Source organism: Geotrypetes seraphini, chromosome 11 (assembly GCF_902459505.1).
Source record: "Geotrypetes seraphini chromosome 11, aGeoSer1.1, whole genome shotgun sequence".
Classification (NCBI taxonomy): Eukaryota; Metazoa; Chordata; class Amphibia; order Gymnophiona; family Dermophiidae; genus Geotrypetes; species Geotrypetes seraphini.
Genome location: NC_047094.1, coordinates 252,867 through 280,467, shown reverse-complemented (window position 1 = coordinate 280,467; position 27,601 = coordinate 252,867). Strand labels below are relative to the sequence as shown.

Here is a 27,601-nt window from a genome sequence, read left to right as displayed (position 1 = left end):
TTTTTATTGCTGTATTTTGTATGATTTGTAGTCTTCTTATTTCTTTCTTGGTTATACCATGATACAATGTATTGCAGTAATCAAGCCTAGAAATGACCAAAGAATGAATGAGAATGTTAAGAGCTTCTGGTTTTAAAGGACCCAGGGGATGGCCACGGCCTACGCACAGACGGAGGATGACCCTGGACGGTGGACAGAGGCCTCTGTGCAGACCGAAGCCATCCCCCAGCAGTATACTACAGTCTCTACACAGACAGAAGAGATGGGCCAGCTAGACGGAGACATCTTACAGGAACTGAGGAGCCTAAGGAGGAGGTGAAGCACTTGAGAAGCATCAGAGAAGATGAGGCCTTCATCGACGAAGTCATCCAGGAGCTGTCCCAAATCACTGAGCAGGCGCATGACAAGTCCATCCTCGTGATGCCCAAACCTTCAGCTTTGAAACCAACGTTTGGGGTACAGGAAATGGCTGGAGATGCCGACTCCTGGCAGCTGGTAACCTTCTCCACAGGCAAGCACAGAAGAACCCCCCCCCCCTTTCTCGGTTTCTTCTTCTTTTTCTCTCAAACAGGGCAGTTTTACATCAACCCCACAAATCACCCTGAGGAACAGATTCCAGATCTTACAGGAAGAGACTGCCGACGAGGTACAGGAAGATGTTCAACACATGGCTCCAGTTCCGGGACAACTGATCAGCTCCCCCCGAAGAAACGCAGAGTGGTAGTCATTGGAGACTCCATGCTGAGGGGGACCGAGGGACCAATCTGCAGACCGGATATGCAATCAAGGGAGGTTTGCTGTCTGCCTGGAGCCAGAATCCGAGATGTCACCACCTGTCTAGATAGACTTCTCAAGCCCCAGGACCACTTCCCCATGCTTCTCATCCACGTCGGAATGAACGACACTGCCAGGAACACCCCAGAGAACATACCAGTTAAGTTCTTGGTCAGAAATGCCAAAGGAGGACAGTCTTTTAATAAGTAAATAATGATCAATAGTGTCAAATGCTGCAGATAAGTCAAGTGAAATCAAAAGAATTGATTTATGATGATCCAGGTGGTATTGGATATTGGTTGTAAGCCCTATCATGGAGTGTTCTTTAGAATGGTTGGACCTAAAGCCTGTTTGATTAGGATGTAGTATATGCTTTTTTTCTACAAAGTTAATTAAGTGTTTAAAGACAACCTTTTCTATTAATTTGGCAAGAAAGGAAAGATTGACTATAGGTCGGTAATTTGATTTGATTGCAATTGATTCTTTTGGGGTTTTTAGTATTGGACGGATGATTGCCTCTTTCCATTCTTTCGGTATAAATCCTGTGGTTAGACTACTATCAATCAATGTCTGAATGAAGGGACCAAAGAAAGAAAAGAAACGTTTTATAAAGAGAGGAGAGATTGAATTGAAATCTATGCCTTTAATTTTAATACTTTGTAAAAGTCGTTTGAGGTCCTCAAGAGTTGGTATATTAAAATTGGGGCATTTGGAAGTAGGTATCATTTGTATTTGTTCCGCATCTATATTAGAATTAATTTTTGAATCAATGCTTTCTCTAATTTTTTTTATTTTATTTACAAAATAATTGGCAAGATTTTGTGTGGAGGGCTCAGAATGGTTTACATGAATTTATTCAGGTACTCAAGCATTTTTCCCTGTCTGTCCTGGCAGGTTCACAGTCGAATGTACCTGGGGCAATGGGGGGTGTTGAGGCTGTAGCTTTAACCATTGTGCCACACAAAGCCCTTTCTCTCTTACCCTCCCTTCTGATACTGGAGGTATCTCCAGGTGAGCTTTGCACATAAAATGTCAGCAATGAACTTACTACTAATAGATCTTAATATTTCTATAGCACTGCTAGACGTATGCAACACTGTAAATTAAGCATTCAAGAGAGAGTCTCTGCTCAGTAGATCGTACAATCTAATCTTCACTCCTAAGCCAGGGTATGATCTCAATTTCTCAAATTTACTGCTGTTCCCATAGGATGGTTGGATAGGCTGGAGTAAGCTTGGATGGCAACTTCAGCATTTGGAACCTAGGACAATACCAGGTGGACTTTACAGTCTATGATCCAGAAACATCAAAGAAGAGTCATGTTAATTTCATCATGTATTTGTAATGGGTATAACCAATGAGCAGACTGGATGGACCATTCAGGTCTTTATCTGCTGTATTTTACTATGTTACCTGGCAGAAACCCAAAGAGTAGCAACATTCCAGAGCTGAGATTGTGATGTCATAATGCCTAAGAGCCAACCTCAGCAGTGATGTCACAATGGCTTGATTAGATGGAACTTCAGCAGTTGGAACCTAGGACAATACCAGGTGGACTTTACAGTCTATGACCCAGAAATATCAAAGAAGAAACATGTTAATTTCATCATGTATTTGTAATGGGTATAACCAATGGGCAGACTGGATGGACCGTTCAGGTCTTTATCTGCCGTCATTTACTAAGTTACTGTGGGTGAGCAGGAGTCCTCCAACTGCATTGCTGCCAGTAGGTGGTAGTACTTCAATATCATGTTTCAATTGCTAGGGACAGGGAGGTTCCCGGGAGTCCTGCAGAGCTTGCCAGTCCCTCACTATTGAAAATGTGAAACAGCACCTCCCACTGGCAGGACTGTAGCTGGAGGGGAACAGTGCCACTAAAGATCACCGTAGTACTGACATTAAGCCAAAGAGTTGATAAAGGTAAGCGATCTATAATCTTCTTAGGGTCACGATCCTTTGGGCTTTTTAGGCTGTGGACTGGATTTGCAGAAGCCTTTAAATTTCAAAGTGAAAGTATGGTGATTTTATAACTTTTCTCTCTGTTCTATACAGCCGTGCCTCTGCATTGATAGGATTTGAAATGGTTTGGTCTCTGTTCTGAGACTGACACATTTTGTGTTTCCATTGAGGATATTGAAGTTAACCTTTGTTTTATGGTGAAGGTATTAACAGTGGCAGGCAACATTGTTTCCACAGGCAAAGCAGTGTTTACCTAGAGAAATAAGCTCTTTAATTACTGTTCTCAGAGATATGTCCAGTTCTCTCCATGCTGTTTGGAGGCATTCTCAATGGTGTATTTTGGTCAAGAGATGAAACAGTGGATGTGTGGATCTGAATTTAATAAATAATGGCTAAATACATATTTTCTGGACAGTCAGCAACAATAACTCAAGAATTTACAGGGAAACCATTACACTTCTGTGCTAGGAAGAAATACCATACCCTGCAAACATGAATCTCCTCCTGATTTTCCTGATCTGTCTGCTAATTGGCAACATCAAAGATGTTAACTTCCTCCACCCACAATCACAATCAATCAACTACCCGGATCTCTCACTTTTACACATCTCTATTCTACAAGAAAACATAACAAATCACATTACTGCTATCTCAAATAAAAGAAGACACCAACGAACCCTTAAAAAAAGAATAAGGCAAGTAAAACCCATCAAAACCAATACCGCTACCAATCTATCAACCCACATCTGTCCCTTGTGCATACCTTAATACTAGATCTGTCAGGAATAAAGTCTTCCTAATTAATGATTGGATCATTAACTGAAACATGGTTACTATCAGAATATGATCCAATAATAATTGACCTCCTACCAGACAATTTAAAAATCCTTATGCTAAACCGTGTGGGAAAAAAGGAGGTCTAGCAAATTATTCTTAAAGATGGATTTGAGTTCGAACTATTAGATTCCAAAATGACCGACCAACTAGAAATTCTAGCCTGTAAAATTAGCAACCGTCATCTAGAAGAATCCCTATCATGCATATTATTCTATGTCCCACCAAAAAGCTGGCCAAAAGCCAACAAAGACTTCTGTGCATTTGTCCTAAACAATTCACTCGGTTCTTCTTACAATATCATCACAGGAGACATAAACTTACACCTAGATGAAGAGTTCAATACAAATGCGAAAGAGTTTAAAAACTTTCTATCCCTACTCAATTACAACCTCCCTCTACCCACACAAACACATGAAAAAGGCCATCGGTTAGATATGGTAGCCATGTCCACAAAGGACATCCCAAACCCTGCCATCTCTATATGTAAAGGCACCTGGTGTCATGATATCTGGTCTGATCATTTTACTTATTATTTCAAGCTAATCTGGTCTTATTCTAAATCTAAAACACGCCCAATAATAAAAAGAGAACATCACACCAGAGGCTATATTAATCCAATAGATTTCTGGTAACAATATGAATTGCAATCAGAGGTAGAAGAAGGAATCGATTTCTGGGATCACTGGATGACAACCAGCACATCCATTTTAGATAAAATCGCCCCTATACGCAATAGCAAAAGCAATGCAAATAAATTTAACAAATGGTGTGACACTGAACTTCTAAAACTGAAACAACTAGCTAGACGACTATAAAGAACTTGGAAAAAAACAGGAGAACTAACAGACCGTAACAAATGGAGAGCTAACATAAAAATAAATCTACAAATAAATGATAAAAGACAAACGTAAAGCATTCTACTCAATTAAAATCAACTCATCTTGTAATGGTTTACAAGGAATCAATACAAAAGAGCTATTCAACCTGATCACAAATTTATTTGACACCGCTCGCTACACCACACCCACACACAACTCTAAGTTACCCTCTGCAAATGACTTAGCACTACACTTCGATTCGAAAATTAAAAACCTTAGAATTCATTGTTCAACAAACGACCCTAGTGATCATCCAATGCCTATCACCCAAGGAAATGATACACCGGCAGACATGATCTGGAGCTCCTTTCAAGATTTAGAGTGGAACAATTACAACAGACTATATAACAAATACTCTAAATCCTATTGCGTTCTGGACTCATGCCCCCCAGAAATCATGAAAGCGGCACCTTTAGAATTTAAACTATCGTTGATGCAATATTTGGCTAATAATCTAAAAACTGGGAAGTTCCTCTCTAATAATGGTCACATAATAATAATCCCAATTCTAAAAAATCGAAAAGAATCTTCAGCTATAATATCCAACTACAGACCAGTAGCATCCATTCCGTTTATTGTAAAAATTATGGAGGGATTGGTACACACCCAATTGATAGATTATCTGGATCAGTTCTCTCTCCTACATGAAACTCAATCTGGTTTTAAACCATTATTCAGTACTGAGACAGTAATTGCGGCTATTTTAGACAATCTGCGCCTACTGTTTAGTAAGGGCCTTAATGCCCTGGTTATGCAATTCGATATGAGTTCTGCCTTTGATCTAGTAGACCACGGGAAACTGTTGCAATGCCTAGATGCCATTGGTATCAGGGACGAGGTGCTGAATTGGTTCCGTGGCTTCCTTATGTCCCGCACTTATCAAGTACGTTTTAATTATGAACTTTCAGATACCTGGAGCAATCCATCGGGTGTGCCACAAGGGTCTCCGCTATCTCCATTGCTCTTCAACGTCTACATGTCCTCACTAGGCACGCAGCTAACCCAGTTAGGGATAAAACTATTTAGTTATACAGATGATTTTACGATCATCATCCCATTCGTTAATTCTATCTCTAAAATATTCCTAAAGCTTCAGAAGCCATAAACGTGATGGAGCACTGGATGACAACCTTTAGGCTCAAACTTAATTCAGAAAAGACAACTTTCTTCGTTGCTTCGCCACATCCGCTTGACACCAAATCACCACTATGTATCAATAATCTTAATTACCCTATCCAACCTACCATAAAGATACTAGGTGTAAGTTTGGATCAGTGCCTAACCATGGGAGACCAGGTTTGACTCCTTGATCAGAAAGGAATTTTTCACTCTCTGCAAACTCAGATCTATTAAAGCTTATTTCGATACAGCGGCATTCAGAACCCTAGTCCAATCCCTCGTACTGAGTCTACTTGACTACTGTAACATCGCCTATTTAGCAATTTCCCAAAAGAACATGCAGCGCTTACAATTGATGCAAAATGCACGGTCAAACTGATCTTTGGGCTGAGGAAGTTTGACCACGTGACACCCTACTACCGGCAGCTGCATTGGTTGCCAATGAAGGCGCGCATAAAGTTTAAATTTGCCTGCTTCTGCTTCAAAGCACTACACGGACTTGCCCCTAAATATATAACTGACCTTTTTCGTCTTCTCAGCCAACAGACACAAGAGAAGCTCACATTCCAACTTCGTTTCGCCCCCCAGTGAGAGGTTGTAAACTGAAAAAACACCATGAACATCTTCTCTCGCACCAAGCAGTATCATGGGGTAAAGACCTAGAGAAATTGCTTTCGCCCACTACTTATGAGGAATTTAGGAAACGTCTGAAAACACACCTGTTCCTAAAGTATCTAGACAACTGATCCTCTCTTCTCTCTCCCCTCTATAGCGATTAACTTGTTCTATTGATCACTCTCTCCTCAAAAATGGATTTCCTGTCCTATTAACCCTCTTTCTTCCTCCCCTCTTAAAGTCAATCAGTTTGTACCTTTGCTTAATCTTTGTAATACGCATAGAACTTCACGATATTGCGGTATATAAGCTGTTATTATTATTTGATTGAGCTCTACAAAATCCTGACTGGTGTAGAATGGGTAACAGTGAATTAATTTTTTTTACTCTTTCAAAAATTACAAAGACAAGGAGACACTCAATGAAGTAACCTCCTCACCGCGACAAACAGCAACAGCTTACGCTGTACTTCTTAAGTTGGGCAGATCTCGTTAATGGCTCTGCTGGCATTACCTCTGAGCTTGGTCAACAGTAGGAACATTGAGTGAAACTTCCCCTACTGGAGGAGCGATATTGCAGATAGTATGTTGCAATGATGGTGAGGCAGAGGAACCAGGTAAAGATCAAGCTTCACTTCTTGGTGTAACCTCAGCAAGTTTACCTGTTATGGTTCCTCTTAAACCATTAATGAAGCCAGCAGTGGTGAACATGGAGGCACTATGGGGAGCCATTGAGAGTTTACATCAGGTACGAGGCTTCCTGTTTATTTCTTCTGTTCCTAATTTTTATTGAGGACATTCTGTTAGAATGGACTCTATAGAAAAATCGATCTCTGATGTGAAAGTTTCACTGAACCAATGGACTGGAGCTAAAAACTTGTTAATAAGGAAGACAGAGAATCTGGAAAATGCAAATAAAAATTTTAATTTAAGATTTCTTAATTTCCCAGTTTCCAGACTACAGTCTCCTAAGGAGTTAAAAATATAAGAACATAAGAATTGCTATACTGGGACAGACCGAAGGTCCATCAAGTCAACCCAGGTTCCAAGATTCTATGCAAGATGGGAAGGAAAGCCAAATCAATCATGGTTTCTAATACTAATAGTAAGGCCCTCTCTCTTTTACTAAGGTGTGCTAAGCATTTTAGCGCACGTTTAGCACGCATTAAATCAACGCATGTGCTAACCGCTAATGCATCCATAGGATAACATGCATGCGTTAGCATTTAGCAGGTGTTTAGCGTGTGCTGATATTGAACGTGCGCTAAAAAGCATAGCGCACCTTCATAAAAGAGAGGGTAGTAAGTGTATGCTTTCATTAAGAGAGAGGAAAAAGGATCTCAGAAACCTGCTCAGGAAATTACATACAAGGAATATCTCCGAGGCTTAAAGGTTCCAGATTTCGATCATCGATCCTCAGGAAACCTTTCTCAAATGTTGTACTTATATGTGAATCCTTGTAAACCCTATAACGCAAAACTACTTATTAAGGGAATTACAAAATTGTGAATAAACCAGAACAAAAATTCAAGTGTCTTGTCAATCTTTGAGACTACACTTCTCCCTCAATATTCGCGGGGGTTAGGGGCAGAGCCGGCCCATGAATATTAAAAAAATGTGAATAATATTCGGGCCAGTTCTGACCCACCCCCCACTTTCCCCCAGAATTAAAGCTGTATTCTGGACCTTCCTCGCCTCCCTCCCGCTTTCCCCCCGGAATCCCTTAAGCCTTACCTGGTGGTCTAGTGGGTTTTCGGGGCAGGAGCGATCTTCCTATGCTCCTACCCCGTGCAGATCACTCATAGGAAATGGCTGCCATGAGCTCCCATGAGTGATCTGCACGGGGCAGGAGCGTAGGAAGATCGCTCCTGCTCCAAAACCCCGCCAGACCACTAGGTAAGGCTTAAGGGATTCCAGGGGAAAGTGGGAGGGAGGCGGTGAAGGTCTGGAATACAGGTTTAATTTTAAAAAAATCGTGAATAACCGAATCCGCAGATGCTGAAACCATGGATTCGGAGGGAGAAGTGTATATATTACTCATGCTAAATTGTCTGTGTTGTTAATGGAACATATATGGGTACCATCATTAATGTAGAGACTACTTACTAGCTGATTGCTTATCTAAATGGTCACATTGACCCTGGTACCACCTCTATCAAAGGCATAAACTATAAACAGCACCGATGTATTCAAACAAAACACTTATCTTTCAAAACCATGTCCCAATGGGACCCGTTTCTGCTCTGAGGATAAAAATCATTAATGAAGTTGCAGCATATTGTCATTACTTAAGTCGGGAATAACTTCTTTAAAAAAAAAAAAAACACAAAACCTGGAAGAAGCTGTTTGGGACGTGGCTGTTTTGAAAGATAAGTCTTTTGTTTGAATATATCAATGCTCCATATAGTTTATGTCTTTGATAGAAAGCAGAGGGTAGAGTTGAATGGTCATTTTTCTCAATGGAGGAGAGTAAGCAGTGGAGTGCCACAGGTATCTGTACTGGAACTGGTGCTATTTAACTTATTTATAAATGATCTGGAAACTGGAACAACGAGTGATGTGATTAAATTTGCAGATGACACTAAACTGTTCAAAGTTGTTAAAACGCATGCGGATTGTGAAAAATTGCAGGCAGACCTTAGGAAATTGGAAGACTGGGCATTGAAGTGACAGATGAAATGTGGACAAATGCAAAGTGGTGCACATTGGGAAGAATAGCCTAAATCACAGTTACCAGATGCTAGGGTCCACTTTGGAGGTTAGCATCCAAGAAAAGGATCTGGGTGTCATTGTAGACAATACGATGAAACTTTCTGCCCAATGTGTGGCGGCAGCCAAAAAAAGCAAACAGGATGCTAGGAATTATTAAAAATCAAATTAAAAATTATTATCAAGGCTAAGAATGGTATAATGCCCCTGTATCGCTCCATGGTGCAACCTCATCTGGAGTATTGTGTTCAATTCTGGTCTTCCTTATCTCAAAAAAGATTTAGCAGCACTAGAAAAGGTTCAAAGAAGAGCAACCAAGATGATAAAGGGAACGGAACTTCTCTTGTATGAGGAAAGACTATTTGTAACAGTGAGGTATTGAATTTTCAACTATCGTATATACTCGACTATAATTTGACTTCATACAGGGGTCGAGGGGCAATTTACAAATAGTCTAAAATCCCTCAACCCATGCACAGGTTGACCTTCCCCTTTAACCCTCACCTGGGCCAGCATTGATCTCTCCCTCCTCTCCCTCCAACACCCTGCAGCAGCCAGCAATTTTCTTTCTCCCTTCCCTCCCTCCAACACCCTATGGATGTTCCTCTCCCTCCTTCCCTTCATACAGTCAATGCCTCCTGCCTATACCTTACTAGCTTTAACCACAAGCAGCCAGCAATCCTTCAAGGCTGCTTGTGGCCTGTCTGTGGTTTCTGGTGTCTTGTCCCAGAGACATCTCTATGGCTTATCATAGGCATCTCTATGACATCTCTATGGCATCTCTATGGAATCTATGACATCTCTATGGCTTATCATAGGCAATATATGAATTATCTACAGACCACAAATTATACACAGAATGTGTATAATTTGTGGTCTGTAGATTTGTGGTCTGTAGATTTGTGGTCTGTAGATTTGTATAATTTGTGGTCTGTAGATTTGTGGTCTGTAGATTTGTATAATTTGTGGTCTGTAGATAATTCATATATTTAGGGAGTTTTGAGCAGCTCCATGTAAAGCATGAGTACATTAACAGCCAGAAGAAAGGTATGAGCTTGTCAATGTTTCTGAAGTGAACATTCCTATATAACCAGTGAACACCTTATTAACATATCATTTACTGGTCAAATATTTCCTCCAGGGCTCTACTTAATGTTTAATGAACTGAATGACTGACTAATAAATGTGACAGCTGGGGCAAGAGAAGTAAACAGCAGCTTTGATTGAAATCCACAAGGGGCTTTTGTTATAAATTCACAGATTTACAGTTGTAATCTTTGAACATTAATAATTTGTTTGAGTCATAAATTGATGAACAATTAACAGATTTGCCCCTAGCAACATATTTTCTGAATGCTGAATCTGTATAAAACATATTTTTAAAAATTAGATTTCAAAAATGTTATATTAGGCTTTTATATCCCACTTTATCCCCAAATAAGTCCAGAGTGGGATACTTAAGAAGCCGATTACTATCCAATGGAGATAATACATTAAAATGGAACATAATAAAAAAAACAAAAAACAACCATAAAAGACATTTACAAGACAAATATGTCTTCAATTGTTTACAAAACCAAAGATAAGAAGAACTTGAGCATTCCAAATTTTTGCGGATTGGTAAAGGAAAGAATTTTCATGGAAACTTTTAAGTCTTAGACCTTTATAAGAACATAAGCAATGCCTCCACTGGGTCAGACCCGAGGTCCATCATGCCCAGCAGTCCGCTCACACGGCGGCCCAACAGGTCCAGGACCTGCGCAGTAGCTCCCTATCTATACCCCTCTATCCCTTTTTTCAGCAGGAATTTGTCCAATCCTTTCTTGAAATCCAGTACCGTACTCTGTCCTATTACGTCCTCTGGAAGTGCATTCCAGGTGTCCACCACACGCTGGGTAAAGAAAAATTTCCTAGCATTTGTTTTGAATCTGTCCCCTTCCAATTTTTCTGAATGTCCTCTTGTTCTTATATGTTTTGAAAGTTTGAAGAATCTGTCCCTCTCTACTTTCTCTATGCCCTTCATGATCTTGTAGGTCTCTATCATATCTCCTCTGAGTCTCCGCTTTTCCAGGGAGAAGATCCCCAGTCTCTCCAATCTTTCAGTGTATGAGAGGTTTTCTCAGAAGGAAAACCCTAAAGAAGAGGATCAACAGTATGGCAGGAAGAGCTAAGACTTAATCATCACAGAGAGGAGAATACATTCTCAGAAGAAAAACTTTCTAAGATTTTAAAAACCAAAGAGCAAATCTCAAATAAAATATGAGCCTTCAGAGGCAGCCGATGAAGTTGTACCAGTAAAGGAGAGACATTATTACATTTTGTCTTCCTAAATATCATTCATGCAGCTGTGTTCTCTGTTAACTGAATTATGTTTATTAATTTTAAAGAAATGCCTTATTAAAGAGAATTGCAATTGTCCACTTTCAAAAGAACCAACAATTGGACTGTAAAATGATCACTGGAACAATAGGAGCAAATTAAGGGGGTCTTTTACTAAGGCATGCTAGTCAATTTAGCACATGCTTAGTAAAAGACCCCCTAAATTAAGTTATTGGAGTTTAAAGAAAGTTTTCTTAATTAGATTGTTGATCTGGAGATCCCTATTCAAGGAAGACTCCAATATAATCCTCCAAACTCTTGAAGATGTTTCCACAATTAGAGGCGTCCAATCACTATTTGGAATTTAATTAACAATAGGACCAAATCAAGGAATCTTGGTTTACTTGGAGAAGATGAAGAAACAACCAGTCTCCAATTTTTCTTATACAGTCTTTCATACTAGTAAAAGAACCACCCAGGTTTCTATTGAAGGGGACTAGTGCAAAAATATTGTCTACATAAGAGTACATAATTTCCACTGCTTCCCAATTTATAGATCCTAATGAACTCATTTATAGGTTGAACCTTAGGCGCCAGCTCTGAGGATGCTGTAGGACAAATGCTCGAGACAGTGGTAAACCCCTGTTTTCATCCAGCCAGACCTTAGGCGCCAGCTCTGAGGATGCTGTAGGACAAATGCTCGAGACAGTGGTAAACCCCTGTTTTCATCCAGCCAGGTTTCACGTATTCCTAAGCCACCTAATATTTGAAGCAATTTAAGCAGACAGGAGAGGCTCCTATCCAGTTCAATCATTTGGCGTCATTCAACTGCTAATATTCAGCAGCACTTCACTGGACAATACCATGAATATCGACTCTGACTGCCCATGTAGGAAATGGGCCGATCATGGGCAATAGATGGGGCAGAACGGGAGGATTCAGCAGTTACGCAGGTATCGGCAATATTCAGGGCCAGGACCTATATAGCTAACCTGGCCAATATGGGATGGCTCAAAAGCCTGGAGTACAGGAGCAAGTGGGGTTTCTTCCTCTCCCTATCACCAGAGATCTATTGGAGGGATGCAGTGGCGTACCTAGGGTATGTGGCACCCGGGGCCCATCATTTTTTGACCCCCCCCATGTAAAAAAATATTTTTTGTAATGACCATGAAACGGAATAAATGGTCAGAATTGAAACAGGCAGTGAAAATATTCTTATATTCCAAACATAACATAACATAAATTATGTCTGAATTGTCATGACATCAGAAGTACATATGGAGTAGTTGCAGGTGATGCTTGGGACAGTTCTGATTGTGTTAGTTCGGTTTTATGTGTTTTTTGAATAGAAGGGTTTTTATTTCTTTTTGAAGGTTTTTGCAGTCTGTGGTCGATATCAATTGGTTGTAGAGTTGGGGGTCGAGTGTGTTGCAGCTCGAATGGCTAGGAGGTTGTCGAACAGTTTTTTTCTTTTGACGTTTTTGGTTGGAGGGTGTGTGAATGGTGCGTGAGTTCTCCTATGTCTGTTTGAAGTGGATTGAATTATTTAGCTGAAGAAATTAGTTACCCCCCATTCCACACACATTAATTCTCTTCCATTTTTGTTCCCATTATAAAAAACACTGATAAGTTCCCAGAAAAAAAATACATTAAAATAAGAAGTGAAAACAAAGGCCCCCTACAGATGAGACATAACATAAGAATAGCCTAACTGGGTCAGACCAATGGTCCATCATGCCCAGTAGGCCCATTCTCATGGTAGCCAATCCAGGACACTAATACCATGGGTCAAAACCCAAAGAGTAGCAACATTCCATGCTACCGATCCAGGGCAAGCAGACACTCCCCCATGTCTTAATAACAGAATTATGGACTTTTCCTCCAGGAATTTGTCCAAATCTTTCTTAAAACCAGCTACACTATCTGCTTTTTACCATAACTTCTGGCCACTTCATTTTTAAGTTTAGATCTTTCCTTTCAAACAGAGACCTTGCTAGATGTCAAATACAGCACAAGGTAACTTCACATGGACTTAGCTGTGCAGGAAATTGTGAATCTCCTCATACACACCACCATATAGTGCAAAAAATGTGCAAAGGTCTGTTTTTTTCTTTCGATCACTACATAGCCTAATGCCACACAAGCAGCGCTGTTACAAACATATTCTTGTAGGTCAATGCTAAGGATAACAAAGTTTCCTTCCTTGGACCAGAAGGAGATACTGATAAACCACTGGAAGAGATCCCAAAACAACACCCAAAGAACCCACTCAGTGTGTGAACCAGTTGAGTGGAGTGGACTAACTGGGGGGTGGAAATGGGGCCCGGAGTTTGCTCAGCAGAATTTCCCAGACCACCTCTTCCTCTCAACACATTGACACGCTGCCACCACCAACACTAGGAACACCTCACTGGGTAGGCCAGCTATGCTATAAACTTTATAAAACACATTATTATATTTTCTTATAAAGCACATATTTTAACTGAACTCTCTGACATCCTCAGCCTTTCCATTCACAAAAATAGAAGGAAGAAAAGTTCCCATTTCCTGCTGTCTCATGTCCCCGGCCTATACAATATTTTTTTTCTGCAGACCCTTCAAAAGTCTGACCAAATCCTCGTTTCACTTGCATTATAAAGTACTGAGGATGCCATCTCTCCCCAATCCCAGGTCCTAAAGTCTAAGACAGTAGCGCAAACTAATGCTGCCAGATTCAGGAAAAAAATTTTGATTCGATTCAGCCTATTGAATTGGTTTTTCAATTCGATTTTCCTGCCCAGTTGGGTGATTTTTTTCAAAACTCCTGGTGGGTTTTATAGCTTTTTCACCCCCTTTGGCTTCTCCTAATCACACTGGCGCTGTGGTGTAAATAAAATAAAGAAACAAAAAGGACTTTTCCTCTCTCTGTTAAATCCTAGCTCACGTTTGCAGTCCAACACCAGCTCTGGCAGGATACACATTTCAAATCTGACATATTATAATCACAAAACAGAAAATAAAATTAATTTTTCTACCTTTTGTTGTCTGGTTATATTTCAAATCTTGTTGGTCCAAGGCTCTGGTTTTCTTCTGATAACTTGGGGTCTCCTTCTTTCTTCTTTCTGCATGCTAACCATCCATCTGCCAACTCTGTCCTCCCTTTCCATTTCCCTTCCCTCCCCAGGAAGTCTGGTATCTTTCCTTTTTTCATCTCCCTCCACAGAGCCACCTTTTCTTAACTACCCTTTCATCCGGCATCTCTCCCTCCTTCCCCACCACCCGAGTCCACCATCTCTCCCTTTCTTTTCCCAATTACCCTCCTATCCAGTATCTCTATCCCTCCTCCACACCATCCCTTGTGTCCAATTTCTCTCCCTTTCTGTTCCTTCCCTCCCTAAATACCATGGTCCATCATCTCTCTCCCTCTCCTCTATTTTCAGACCCATTATTTCTTCCCCCCCCAAAGTTTGGCATATGCACGTCTCTTAGAACACCCCCTTCCCTCCGTGTACTTCTAAACCAGGGTCCCCCCCAAAGGCCTGTCCCCCCTTAAAGGTCTGTCTGTCCCCCCTTGAAGGCCTGTCCCACCTCCTTGAAGGCCTGTCCCCCCCTTGAAGGCCTGTCCCCCCCCTTGAAGGTCTGCACTCCCCCGAAGGCCTGCACCCCCCCGAAGGCCTGTCCTCCCCCCTTGTAGGCCTGTCCCCCCTTGTAGGCCTGCCTTCCTGTCCCCCCTTGAAGGTCTGCACCCCCCGAAGGCCTGCACCCCCCTGAAGGCCTGTCCCCCCTTGAAGGCCTGCACCCCCTTGAAGGTCTGCCCCCCCCCGAAGGCCTGAACCCCCTTGAAGGCCTGTCCCACCCCCTTGTAGGCCTGTCCCCCCTTGTAGGCCTGTCCCCCCCTTGAAGGCCTGCACCCCCCGAAGGCCTGCACCCCCCCCAAGGCCTGTTCCCCCCTTGAAGGCCTGTCCCACCCCCTTGTAGGCTTGTCCACCCCCTTGTAGACCTGTCCCCCCTAGCCCCCCCCCCTTGAAGGCCTGCCTGCCCCCCCTTGAAGGCCTGTCCCCCCCCCTTGAAGGTCTGCACACCCCCCCAAAGGCCTGTCCCCCCCCTTGAAGGCCTGCCTGTCCCCCCCCTTGAAGGCCTGTCCCCCCTTGAAGGCCTTCCTGCCTGTCTGTCACCCCCCTCCTCCTTGAAAGCCTGCCTGCCTGCCCGCCCGCCCCACCCCAAAGGACCGCTCGCCCCTGGCCTCCCCGTACCACTATGAAGCAGCACTACCTATGCTCCCGGCCTTGCCGTTCAGTCCCCCCACCACCCCCGAAGGACCGCTCGCCCCACTGACCTTCCTGCACCACCTATGAAGCAGCCGCAGCAGGATCCCGACTTCAGTGATCTCTGCGCTGCTTAGGCGCTGCTTCCTGCACCGCGTTCCTGCCCCTCCTCTGATGTCAGAGGAGGGGCGGGACCACGGTGCAGGAAGCAGCGCCAAAGCAGCTCAGGTATCGCTGAAGTCGCGATCCTGCTGCGGGCTGCTTCACAGGTGGTGCAGGAAGGTCAGTGGGGCGAGCGGTCCTTCGGGGGTGGTGGGGGGGGAATGAACGGCAAGGCCGGGAACACCCCCTCATGGCTGGCACCCGGGGCGAACCGCCCCTCCCGCACCCCCCTTAGTACGCCACTGGAGGGATGAGAAGGGTTTTTAGTGTCTCAGGCTGAAGGGAGGATGAATGGGAGGCCATTTGGGAGGTGGGGGCGGAAGGGGATTCTGAGGACTCAAAAATAATTTTTAACATTATGTAGCTGCCAGCTGATATTCATCCAGAGCATGCAGAAACTCTAGCAGCTGGCAGTGGTCAGCATTTAAACAAACCCTGACTGCCGTAGGCTGAATATTGACTCAAAGATGGATTATTGAGGATTTCTTAGCAGCTGATCTGGCATTCACCAGGCCTTTGGTTCTAAAGGTAGCAAAATTTTAAAATTTTCAGGATCAGAGTGTATGGCACAGTGGTTAAAGCTACAGCCTCAGCACCCCGAGGTTGTGGGTTCAAATCCCATGCTGCTCCTTGTGACCCTGGGCAAGTCACTTAATCCCCCATTGCCCCTGGTACATTAGATAGAGTGTGAGCCTGCCAGGACAGATAGGGAGAATGCTTGAGTACCTGAATGTAAAACCACTGAGACTATAAGTGGTATATATAGTACATGCTATAAATAAATGAAATAAATAAATAATAAGGAAAGATAGGGTCGATTTCTCTGAACATTCACCAGCTATCCTCAGGGTAGATCTGAATGATCTGATGGAAGTCTTTGCAAGGTTCAGTATGGATTCTATTCTATTCCATCACGTTTATAACCCACGCTAATCTCCAACTAGATTCTAGGCAAATAACATTTTCAACAGTTCTTACAATACATCTAAGTAAAAATAATAAAACTTTAAAACTTTACAAAAAATATAATACAAATAAATTTCCCTTAATTCTGATGGAAGATCATTCCAAAACATAATGCCTATATATTCAAAAGATCTGCTTACTATGCTTCAAAGACTGTTGGAAACGAGAAGCAATTCAATTAATTGGAAAGGATAAATTGAAACATGATAGCAGATAAAGGCACTCCCTCTATCCAATTCTCTGGTCACCAAGTCAAAGACATTGATCATATTTGTCTGACAAGACCTGCTTCTGTAAATTCATGTTACCTCGGGTCCTGCAATCCACTGGATTCCAGAAACATCACTATTCTCTGTTTTAAAATTATTTCCATTCATTTCCATACCACAGAAGTCAGACTTACTGGCCTGTAGTTCCCTATTTCTTCCTTACTTCCACTTTTGTGGAGAGGGATCACAAATGCTAGTATTTCAGCTATGCACTGTTCTCTAAGTGATGTCGCAATGTGATGGTGCATAGTTTGAAAATGACAGACTCCTATAATTTATGCTTGTTGTTTCTTGGGAATGTAGACACGAGCATTGAGTGGTCAGGCTGTAATTATGTGCATATGTTTGCCCTGCCATACTAGTATTCTGTACATTAAACCAACAATTATCCCTCTAGATTTAGACCTGCAAATCTAAATTAAATTGCTTAGTTCAATCTATACATTTGTATGTTCCACCTAATGCATCAAACCATTCAAATAGAGGCTAACTATCTCTGCCTCAAGAATGCTCCTGGTCCCCTTTCTAAAGGACAGGCAGTTAGCCACATACGGTAACTCTTTTTCAATAGCGAGTCATTTATTTAAAGTTGCGACTTGCATCGCTGAAGCAGGCGGCTGTTTTGCTTTCACTGCTCCCCCTTCATTCGCATGTTTCCAACCACTTTAGCTTCTATTTATAATACAACCAATCCTTTCAATTGTCAACTACAGAACATAGAATTACTGAAGCATTTCACCACCTCCTGTACCTTAATCTCCCTTTCTCTTCTTGTCAGTTTTCAGACTTACATTTTTGATCTCAGGCTTAATCAGTGGATTTCAGCTCTTCCTTTCTCTGCCCTTTTCCTGTTTCTTTTCTCAGTGAATCTGTTTGAAACTTGACATGAGCTTCAGACTGTTTGCTCAAATCACCTTTGAGGGGTTAGTGGTGATTTTAAGTACACCCACTCCTCCATCTATCCTACAGTTGATCCAGGAGCCCTACAATTGCACTTAGTTAAAGCTACAGCAACATGGTAACATGATGGTCAATAAGCCGCAGTGAGAGAGACAGTGGTTTTTATCACATGCTGATCCATACAGAATGACATGGTAACAAAATTCATCACCATTGCCAAACCCCGCAGATAACGATCTCCATGTCGTAGCGCTTTATAAGCCAAATAGATCTTTATGATCTAAAAACCAAGTTTTATTAAAATTTTGATTCATTCGCAATATCGTAGTTTCAAAGCGACTTACAATTAAAAGCAGGGGGCCATATTATTTAAAATACATTGGAGACAAAGACATTACAAACTTACACATAAGGGATGCGGGAAGAACTACAAGAAGTATAGGAAAGAGAACATACAAGGTCAAAAGAAGGGGAGGGTAAGACTTTAATGGAAAGATGCATGAAGCAATCTCATAGAGGTCTAAACTACTATTAATGATTTCTATAGCGCTACCAGATGCACGCAGTGCTGTACAGAGTCACAAAGAGTAAGAAAACAGTCCCTGCTCCAAAGAGCTTACAATCTAAACAGGGTTATTAAACCCTATAATGCAGGGAAACTTTGCAGACACCAGAGTGATAATAATAATAATAATTTATTTCTTATATAGCGCCAAAGCCGTAGAGTTCGAGGCGGTTTACAATAAAGAAGGGCTGGACAATCAGCGAATAGGTACAATCAGAGAAAGGGTACAATCAACAAATACAATCGGTGAATGGGAACAATCCGCAAAATAGATACAATTAATAGATGTAAGTAGGGGGACAGGTACAATATAAGGGGTTAGGAGTAGGTGAGCGGGAGGGAGGAGAAAGGAGCTCTAGGGGGCAAGGGTAGAGTAGGGGTCTTGGGCTACAAATCGGTTAAATAGATTTGTTTTAATAATTTTCTGCAGTTTAGGTAAGATGAGGAGCGCGAGAAGATATTGCACAGCCAGTCATTTAGATGACCTGCTTGGAAGTTTTGTTCAGATGTCTTTTGTAACGGCAGGCTTTTTGAGTTGGATGGCTGAAGAGATGAGCTTTGCGAGTGGGTCTGGATGGACGATCCGTGGTAAAGTGGGGGACCATGTATAAGGGGGCCAAACCATGGATGGATTTGTAGCAGAGGCAGGCAAACTTGAACAGCACTCTTGCTTCCAGGGGTAGCCAGTGGAGTTTTTGGTAGTAGGGAGTAATGTGCTCCCATTTTTTCAGCCCATAGATCAGTCACATTGCTGAATTTTGGATGATACGTAGTCTTTGAATAGTTTTTTTGAAGAACCCAGGTAGATAATGTTGCAGTAGTCGAGTATGCTCAGGATGGAGGATTAGACCAGTAAGCGGAATGAGGGAGCATCGAAGTATTTTCTGATGGTTCTTAATTTCCATAGGGAGGAGAAGCATTTTCTGACTAGTAGGTCGGTGTGAGTTTCAAAAGAGAGGTTGCGGTCTAGAGTCACTCCTTGAATTTTTATGGAGTCTATGATGGGAAAGATTTGACCGTTAAGGGAGATTGAAGAGTCTTTGATTTTGTCGTTTGGACTGGCCAGGAAGAATTTGGCATTTTGTATTGCTGGTGTTAAGATGTGGAATGCTTTGATGTGTTCCAATTTAAGAAACAGTTAAAAACTCAGCTGTTCATTACTGCAATTTTGTCATTTATTAGCTGTCATTTCTACAGAATAAATGATTAGGAAGATTTTAAGATTTTAGTTCATCTTTTATTCAATGTTTCTTCTTATTTGATGTAAACAGTTTACTTTTCTTTAAATGGTATAGAAACATTTTAAAGAAATAAATGTGTGATGGGGAGGGGGAAGTTTAGGTAAAAAGCTACTTGTTTCTTCCATTTTGGAAAGGGAGAAAAATATCCTTGATGGTTTTTACAGCAGCTTAGTGTGACACCAGATTTTTAAAAAGTGCTTGTTTCAGCCAGGATTAAAGGGATCATTCTGTTCAATCCCCTATTGCTTATTTCCACCTCCAAAATAAAACAAAATAAAAAAAATTGTGGCCCTACTCTTTACACAGGTAGGTTTGTACAATAGGGCAGCAACACATGGCTTAATTTTTGAAAAACATCTGAAGAAGGGGGCGTTGCTGGCACTGATTTTAACAATGCTTCTGCCATGCCATCTCCATCCTGATCTTCACCATCTCCATGCGGTCAGGCAGTCAAAGACTCCTAATAAAAGGCGTGAACTTGGAGCTCATACTGTGAGATGTAGGTCAGAAGGAATAGCTCAAACTCATGAAGGGAGGTGAAGATCAGAATCATGAGGCAGTGGTGTAGTGGGGGAGAGAGGCAGCAAGGGCAGTGGTGACCCCCCCCCCCCAACTCACACTGTGTACCTCTTCAAAATGTTTGCCAGCAGTGAGAAAATCTCCTAGCTGATACGACAGCCTCAGCACAAGCAGCAGTTCGGAGATGCTACTCGCTGCTGGCAAACATTTTGAAGAGGTTGATGGTTGTTGAGGAGAGGTGGTGGTGGTGGTCTGTCCCTCACTTCACTATGCCACTGTGACATGAGGCGATGTAGCAGTCACACTGCTGAAGGTAAGGGTGCTACACTCCTCCCATTTCTCAGATTAGAAAAATATCTTATAGGACCTAGGGGAAGGGGAGAGGTGGAGGAGTGTTTCTTAGATCCACCAATGTACCCCACATGCTCTGTAGCCCTACTTTGTTAACCACCTCTTGTTGGTACCCCTTGCAAAGTCTTTCTTAGATCAGGCCTATCCCCAGGCCTTCACTGTGCATTCAACACCCCACTCCTTGATTTCTTACACACGCAAAGACCCTGCCTCATATACCTACAACTACTCCTGCAACCTTACACAACACGCACCACTGTGCCCCTAACATATACATGCCTCCACTCCCATCACCACCCCTCCTACTGTCTGAAGTACTTCTCTACATACCTCACATGTACCTCCTGATCAACATACCAAAACACGCCACTGGGTCTATTTCACAAAGACATGTGAGCACCCTATCTAGCCTTGACAAAATTAGGCACACAGTTTCTGTGGAATTACTAACAGAAAGCCATTTACTACAGACTTTGAAAATCTAATGAGGAAACTGACTAAAATGGAAAATATGTTCTTTCTATTATTAGGTGTTTATAAAATGTAAAGATAGATGCAAAAACTCGGGTGTCAATATTTAAATCACTTGTCCAGGGCTCTATATGCCCAGTTAGCGCCTAAGCCGAAACCGGCTGTTTTGGGGGTGAAGCCAGCACTGATGCGGTTAAGTGCTGATATTCAGTGTTTAAGCACAAAACACAGACTTGTGTCTTTATGCAGCCCACAGTAAGTGGGGAAATGCTAAATGACCACATAAGTGTTAGCTGGTGGCATATGCTCAGATTATCTATGCCAACATCTGGACATGGCCCAGCCTTGAACATCTGGGGATAATGCTGGAACAATGGCCAAAAAGATTGCTGGCTGAAAATTTATATTACTATTTTGCTGTCCACAAGTTCCCTTCTTGGGTTTCTTTTTTTCAGTTGAACCAAATGAGTGCAGTTAAGGCTTCACCCTTTCAGAAATGACACAAAAAGTCAGTGGAGGATCCAAGGCAAGTCAGTGAAAGGGTGAGCAAGTATAAGGGGCAGTGATAGATCTATCAGATAAATGCTGGGGAAAACTCATGGTTTGTGTTTCTCAGTTAAAATCTACAGTCAGAAGCCCTTGTTATATTTCATAGAAGAGAGAGAGAGAGTTGTGAAAGGAAAAAGCTTGATGAGAAAGGAAGAACTGGATAATATATATTTGTTTCTTTTCATTTTTCCCTCAGAGAGTTGATGCCAAGGACTGTGGATGGACAGATAACCATGGAGAAAACTCCCAGCTATTTTGTTACCACTGACGCCCCAAAGCGTATCCACTCAATGGCCAAAGACACGAAGCTAATTGTGGTGGTTCGTAACCCCATCACCAGAGCCATTTCTGACTATACTCAGACTCTCTCCAAGAAACCCGAGATCCCCACTTTTGAAGTCTTAGCCTTTAAAAATAGGACTCTGGGACTAATTGATGCTTCTTGGAGCGCTTTGCGCATTGGGATCTATGCATTGCACTTGGAGAACTGGTTGGAGTATTTTCCGCTCTCCCAGATCCTGTTTGTCAGTGGTGAAAGACTCATCAGTGATCCTGCTGGGGAAATGACTAAGGTTCAGGACTTCCTGGGCCTAAAACGCATTGTGGCAGACAAACATTTTTATTTCAATAAGACCAAGGGGTTTCCTTGTCTGAAGAAACCGGAAGACAGCACTGGTGTTCGTTGCCTGGGAAAATCAAAAGGTCGAACTCATCCCAAAATAGACCCGGATGTGATTCAGAGACTACGGAAATTTTACAGACCTTTTAACATGATGTTTTACCAAATGACAGGTGAAGATTTCCAATGGGAACAGGACGAGCAAGAGAAATGACTCTGTAGCACAGAAACCAAATGACACTCCCCAGAATCAAATTCAGTTGAAGTTTACAGTATCTTCAGCTATGAATTAACTGAGATGCCATACGATGCTTTTTATAGTGTTATTCAAGCTGTTCAGAATGGCTTTTGCTGTAACAGAGAAAGCAATGTTTTGGAAAGATAAATGATTTGAATGTGATAAGGAAAATGCTTTATTAAGCTTTGCTAGATCTGAAAACATCACAGCATAAATCTTGCAGCATTTCAGAGTGAGAAACACGCAGCAATGAAAGATTTGCTATAGAATTTAATTGTTGATTCCCAAACTGCACAAATTTAATGTAAGATAGAGGGGCCTGCGGAGACACTCAGGCGTATAGGGAAGTATTGCATGTGAACTGGCAGGGTCTGCTTCACATGTCCATGAGGCCATGTGGACATCAGAGAAGGGCTTCCCTGAAGTTGCCGTCTGTTGTTCACTTTTTTTCATCTCTATTTGATTTCATATTAAAGGGAAGGCCTTCCAAACTACAAAGTATAAATGTAAATGTGCTTACTCCTTGATTTAGGTCTCTCAGGTATAATAATAAATGTTGATGCCTTGTTTGATAAAAGAATGTAACATTTCCTAGCTTCTCAAACTCCCCCGGTGCACTGCAGTGAACATCTCTTCCCAAGCGTCCGGTGCAACAACAAGCTTCTCTATGGAACAGAACTTTTAAGCACATGTAATAAATTACCTCCCATTATTCCCATTTCGGCCTCTGCTTCTAGGAAAGCAAAAGATCTTTGGAACACCTCAAATCTTTCTCTCTTAAAACAGCAATTATTTATTTGTAAAATAAGCCTGGATTTCTAGGCACTGGTAGGTGCCCACACCTCCATGAAAACGCAGTCTTAATAGCATTTCTTACTGATATTTGAGGCGCATACTGGTGCCTAGAAAATTGACACCGGAATCATGCCTACATAGGCACTTTAGGCTGCCGAACACTAAAGTAAGTATAGCCAACGTTGGAAGTGGTGTTAGGTAGCCTAAGGTGCGATTCACATGAAGACAGGCGCCAGAAATGTAGGCCCGGAAAGAGGAGACTTAGAGGGGATATGATAGAGACTTATAAGATCATGAAGGGCATAGAGAGAGTAGAGAAGGACAGATTCTTCAAACTTTCGAAAAATAAAAGAACAAGAGGACACTTGGAAAAGTTGAAAGGGGACAGATTTAAAACGAATGCTAGGAAGTTCTTCTTTACCCAACGAGTGGTGGACACCTGGAATGCGCTTCCAGAGGGAGTAATAGGGCAGGGTACAGTACAGGGGTTTAAGAAAGGATTGGACAATTTCCTGCTGGAAAAGGGGATAGAGGGGTATAAATAGAGGATTACTGCACAGGTCCTGGACCTGTTGGGCCGCCGCGTGAGCGGACTGCTGGGCATGATGGACCTCAGGTCTGACCCAGCAGAGGCATTGCTTATGTTCTTATGTTCTGGCACCTATATTTCATGTCAGCACAATTCTGAAACCAGAGCCAATGAGTGATTGACACAAGATTGGCAGCTGCCGATATTGGCACCAGTATGAGAATCTGGGCCTAAGTGATTTACAAAATAAAAATGTACATAATCAAAAATGCAAATAACCCGTGATAATCAGCACACACAAACAAACTATAGCAGCCAAGAAAGAGTCAGGCCAAAACGACTTTCATCCTCCACTCAACAACGCTATAAATCGGCTATTTATCAGACAAAGAAAAATCAATTTTCAACCCATCACTAATGCCTCTTTGTCTACAGAAATAAGTATATTGAAGTCTAAAAACTATTACTTCCCCACTAATAAATTCTCATTCTGCTTCAGAATTAGCCATACATTTCTCCCGTAAGATCAGCCTACTTCTCTCCTCCTTCCCTTCTCCATCCATTCCCCTTTCTTCCCCTCCCCCCTCTTCCTCTACTACAGATTTTACTCTCTGCAGCTCTATGACAGTCTTCAATCTTTTATCCACCTGTGACATTAAAACTTCTCTGGATTCAATTACCTTGCCTCTACTGTAGATTCTCTTCCTTCACAATACATCAAAACATTTGAGGATACTCTACGATCATCATTGTACTCCATGATCTATAATAGCCTGAACAATGGGCTCATTCCTATGACTTGGAAAACTGTTTGCATTTTTCTTAAGCAAAAGACCAGAAACCAAGTCCCTCCCTACTTAATAAATTCTCAATCAATATCCCAGTTACCACTCATTTCCAAAACTGCTGAACAATTCAATAACTTCCTGGATAAAACCAATGTCCTTCATCCCACTTCTCACTGTCATTCACTACTTTGGCTTATCTATTTACATGTATGCATGTCCTTTTGATCACTTTTCTCCTCAACAATGAATTTCCTGTCTAATTACTTCTCTTTCTTCTTCCCCTCTTGAAGTCAGTCAATTTGTACCTTTGCTTAATCTTTTGTAAACCGCATAGAACTTCACGGTATTGCGGTATATAAGCTCTTATTATTATTATATTCAGATTATTGCGTAGGACTAACAGTCTTTGTTGATCTCAGTTCCAAACTACTGACTATAGCTAATTGGCTATCAACTGCAAAACTAAAAGTTAACCCTGAGAAAATGCAAGCCTTGATACTTTCTCAAACAGACCTAATTCCATTCCCTCGGTCTCCATTGCAAATTTTCCTGTACATTTCAATCCTCCCTTAAAATTCTTGTCCAAGTCAAATATTACATAGCATTAATAATAAATAGAACAGAAACAGATTATTTTAAAAGGAAAGAAAGCACAAATCAGATCCAAAACAAGAGCTACATTTATTGTCCAAAGTCTTCATCGAATTTTACCTTATATATTTTCAGTTCAGAAGTTAATATTTCCATCCTGTAAATCACCCTGTTCATATCAAGCCATTCTGCGACAGATGGTGGGTAAAAGCGTCTCCATGCTCTGGCTATAACAAATCTAACAGCTAACAATAGACCATTTATCAGATGTCTATATATAGAAGGACGTGTGTGTATATATACATATATATGTATATATATATATATATATATATATATACACACACACAAAAAAAAAAATATATATATACTGTATAGATACACAAAAAAATGTTCTCCAGAAACACTTTTTTCCAAGGATACTAAAACCCCCGCGAGCTAAAGGCTACTAACACCCCCCCTCCCCCTGAGCTCTATCAAAAGCCATTTCAGTATCTAAAGATAATTCCACCACAGGAACATCTGTGATGTATACATAATACATAAAGTAAGTGTTGTAACATTGTCAGAGCTATATGTCCCTCATATGAAGCCAGTTTGATCAGGATGAATTAGAAGGGGAATATAATTTCTATACTCACATACAAGACTTTCATAAATATAATCAATACTGAATAAAGAAATTGACCTATAAAAGAAAATCTCTTCCCTCTGTTGGTAGAACAGTTATAGATAACGCTACTGAAAATCTGGGTATTGATGACCTAAATAGGTCTCAATGAATACTGATCCCACTCTTTGTAAGAGAGGCCCATTGCCACCCCCTAAAGTGTGCAGACATTTAGGAAGACAATCACTTACACTTCTACATATACATTTTGGAAATAGCACTTTCACAAAGAGATAATGAGGGCCATGTTTGATATGAACTTGGATGTTTTGTGGAAGACCCACAAATATTCAATACCAAACATGTTCATTCATTTTTTCAAAAATGGCCAAAAGAAAAATGCATAAAACAAACCACAGGGCCATATAGACATCCCAGCATAACAAAGGGGAACCTTAGGAGGCACTGCAGTGAACCTCACATAAAAGGACCCAGGTGCACAATCCACCATAACCCCCTGACATTTGTGTGTTGAGCCCTCCAAAACCTACCCAAAACCTACTGGCCCCAACTGTACAGCAGAACAATAGCCCTTATGCCCTTATGCAAGTGGCACCTATGATGGTCCAATAGGTTATGGGTGGGTTTTGGTAGTGTAGTTATAGTGGGATATAGACCTGTTCTAATAGGACTTGTCATAGCATCTGAAGTTGTCACATCTTTGGGGGTGAAAGGGGGGTCAATGACCACTGGGTGGGGTGAGGATCATGCCTTCATCCCTCCAGTAGTTATCTGATCAGTTTGGGCACTTTATTTGAACTTTTTTTGTTGTTAAAACAAGTGGATGTGTTCTAAAATGTTTAATTATTTCAGAAAAATGTCCAGGTCATAAACCCAGACTGCCTCTAACATGCCCCAGATGAACAGCATAGATATCCATCTAGAATATAGATTTCGAAAACAGCACATTGGAAAAATGTCCATCTGCACTTTTTGGAGGTTTATCTTTTTTGAAAATGAGCCCAAGTGTAGAGCAAATTCTGAGCATCTATTACAGAGGCTATCGAACGTTCTCTGCTCCTCTCATAATCCTAGAGATTGCAGAAGGCTGGATGATACAGCAACACAGCAAAAAAATCAACTAAACAGCCAATATCTGGATTGTACTCATACAATCTGCTACACAACCATTCCCACCAAAAAAGTAGTCATGGTGCTTTCCAGGTAAAAGTTAATTATCATCCAAATTCCAGGGAAAGGCACATAATAGAAATAGAGGGGGTCAATATTCAACCTGCGGTGCTAGCATTTTGCTGACTGCCACTAGTGTTATGACCAGAAATTCATACCCACTCTTCAGCTAATGTATGGCCAGTTACATGTGATACAAGTTCAGCACCTAACCGGCTGTGGGGCACCACCTGAAAATAGGAATCTCTCTCATGAATATTCATTATGAATATCCTGAAAACCTGATTGGCTGAGGTGCCTCCAGGACCAGGTTCCAGAACTAGTGCCCTAATGAATGGTACACACCCTTGATTCTGCTGTGATCGGTGGCATATGCAAAGTTGCAGTCAATATCCTGTTTCCTGTGAAAATTCTTAAGAATTTCATAACTATTAAAATCATCCACTGAACTACACCTTATGAATGGATCCTGGGATGTAAGCTTTTCAAGAAACCCTGGCCGAGCCCTCCCAGGGCAGTAGCTTCAGTAGCCCAATATTTACATTGCACTATTAGCAACCAGGCGAGGCCTTTAGGGGTCAGGGCTAAGTGCCAATCACAGGTTCTAGGTAGCAGCCTTCTCCTGGGACCACCTAAAGAAGAACGCATGGTTGGCCCCTTCCCTTCTATACCATACGGTTACCTTAATGTAGAGACCAAAGCACATTGTAACCCCTTCCCCCACCTCCAGTGTAGTGGAAGTGTGCAACCCCCTACTTACAGTGCCTGACTGAGCCCCCTCTCCTATCTCCCTC

The 27,601-nt window shown here is 41.7% G+C and overlaps 1 protein-coding gene across 1 annotated transcript in view; it reads left to right on the top strand.

Moving 5' to 3' along the window:
* Window positions 1–22,653, top strand: part of LOC117369363 (heparan sulfate glucosamine 3-O-sulfotransferase 2-like) — a 174,830-nt gene extending 152,177 nt beyond the window's left edge. The window contains exon 2 of the mRNA XM_033963835.1: window positions 21,643–22,653. Coding sequence (XP_033819726.1) covers window positions 21,643–22,279 — 637 coding nt within the window. The 3' untranslated portion in view covers window positions 22,280–22,653. The remainder of the gene's footprint in view (window positions 1–21,642) is intronic.
* The last annotated feature ends 4,948 nt before the right edge of the window (window positions 22,654–27,601 follow it).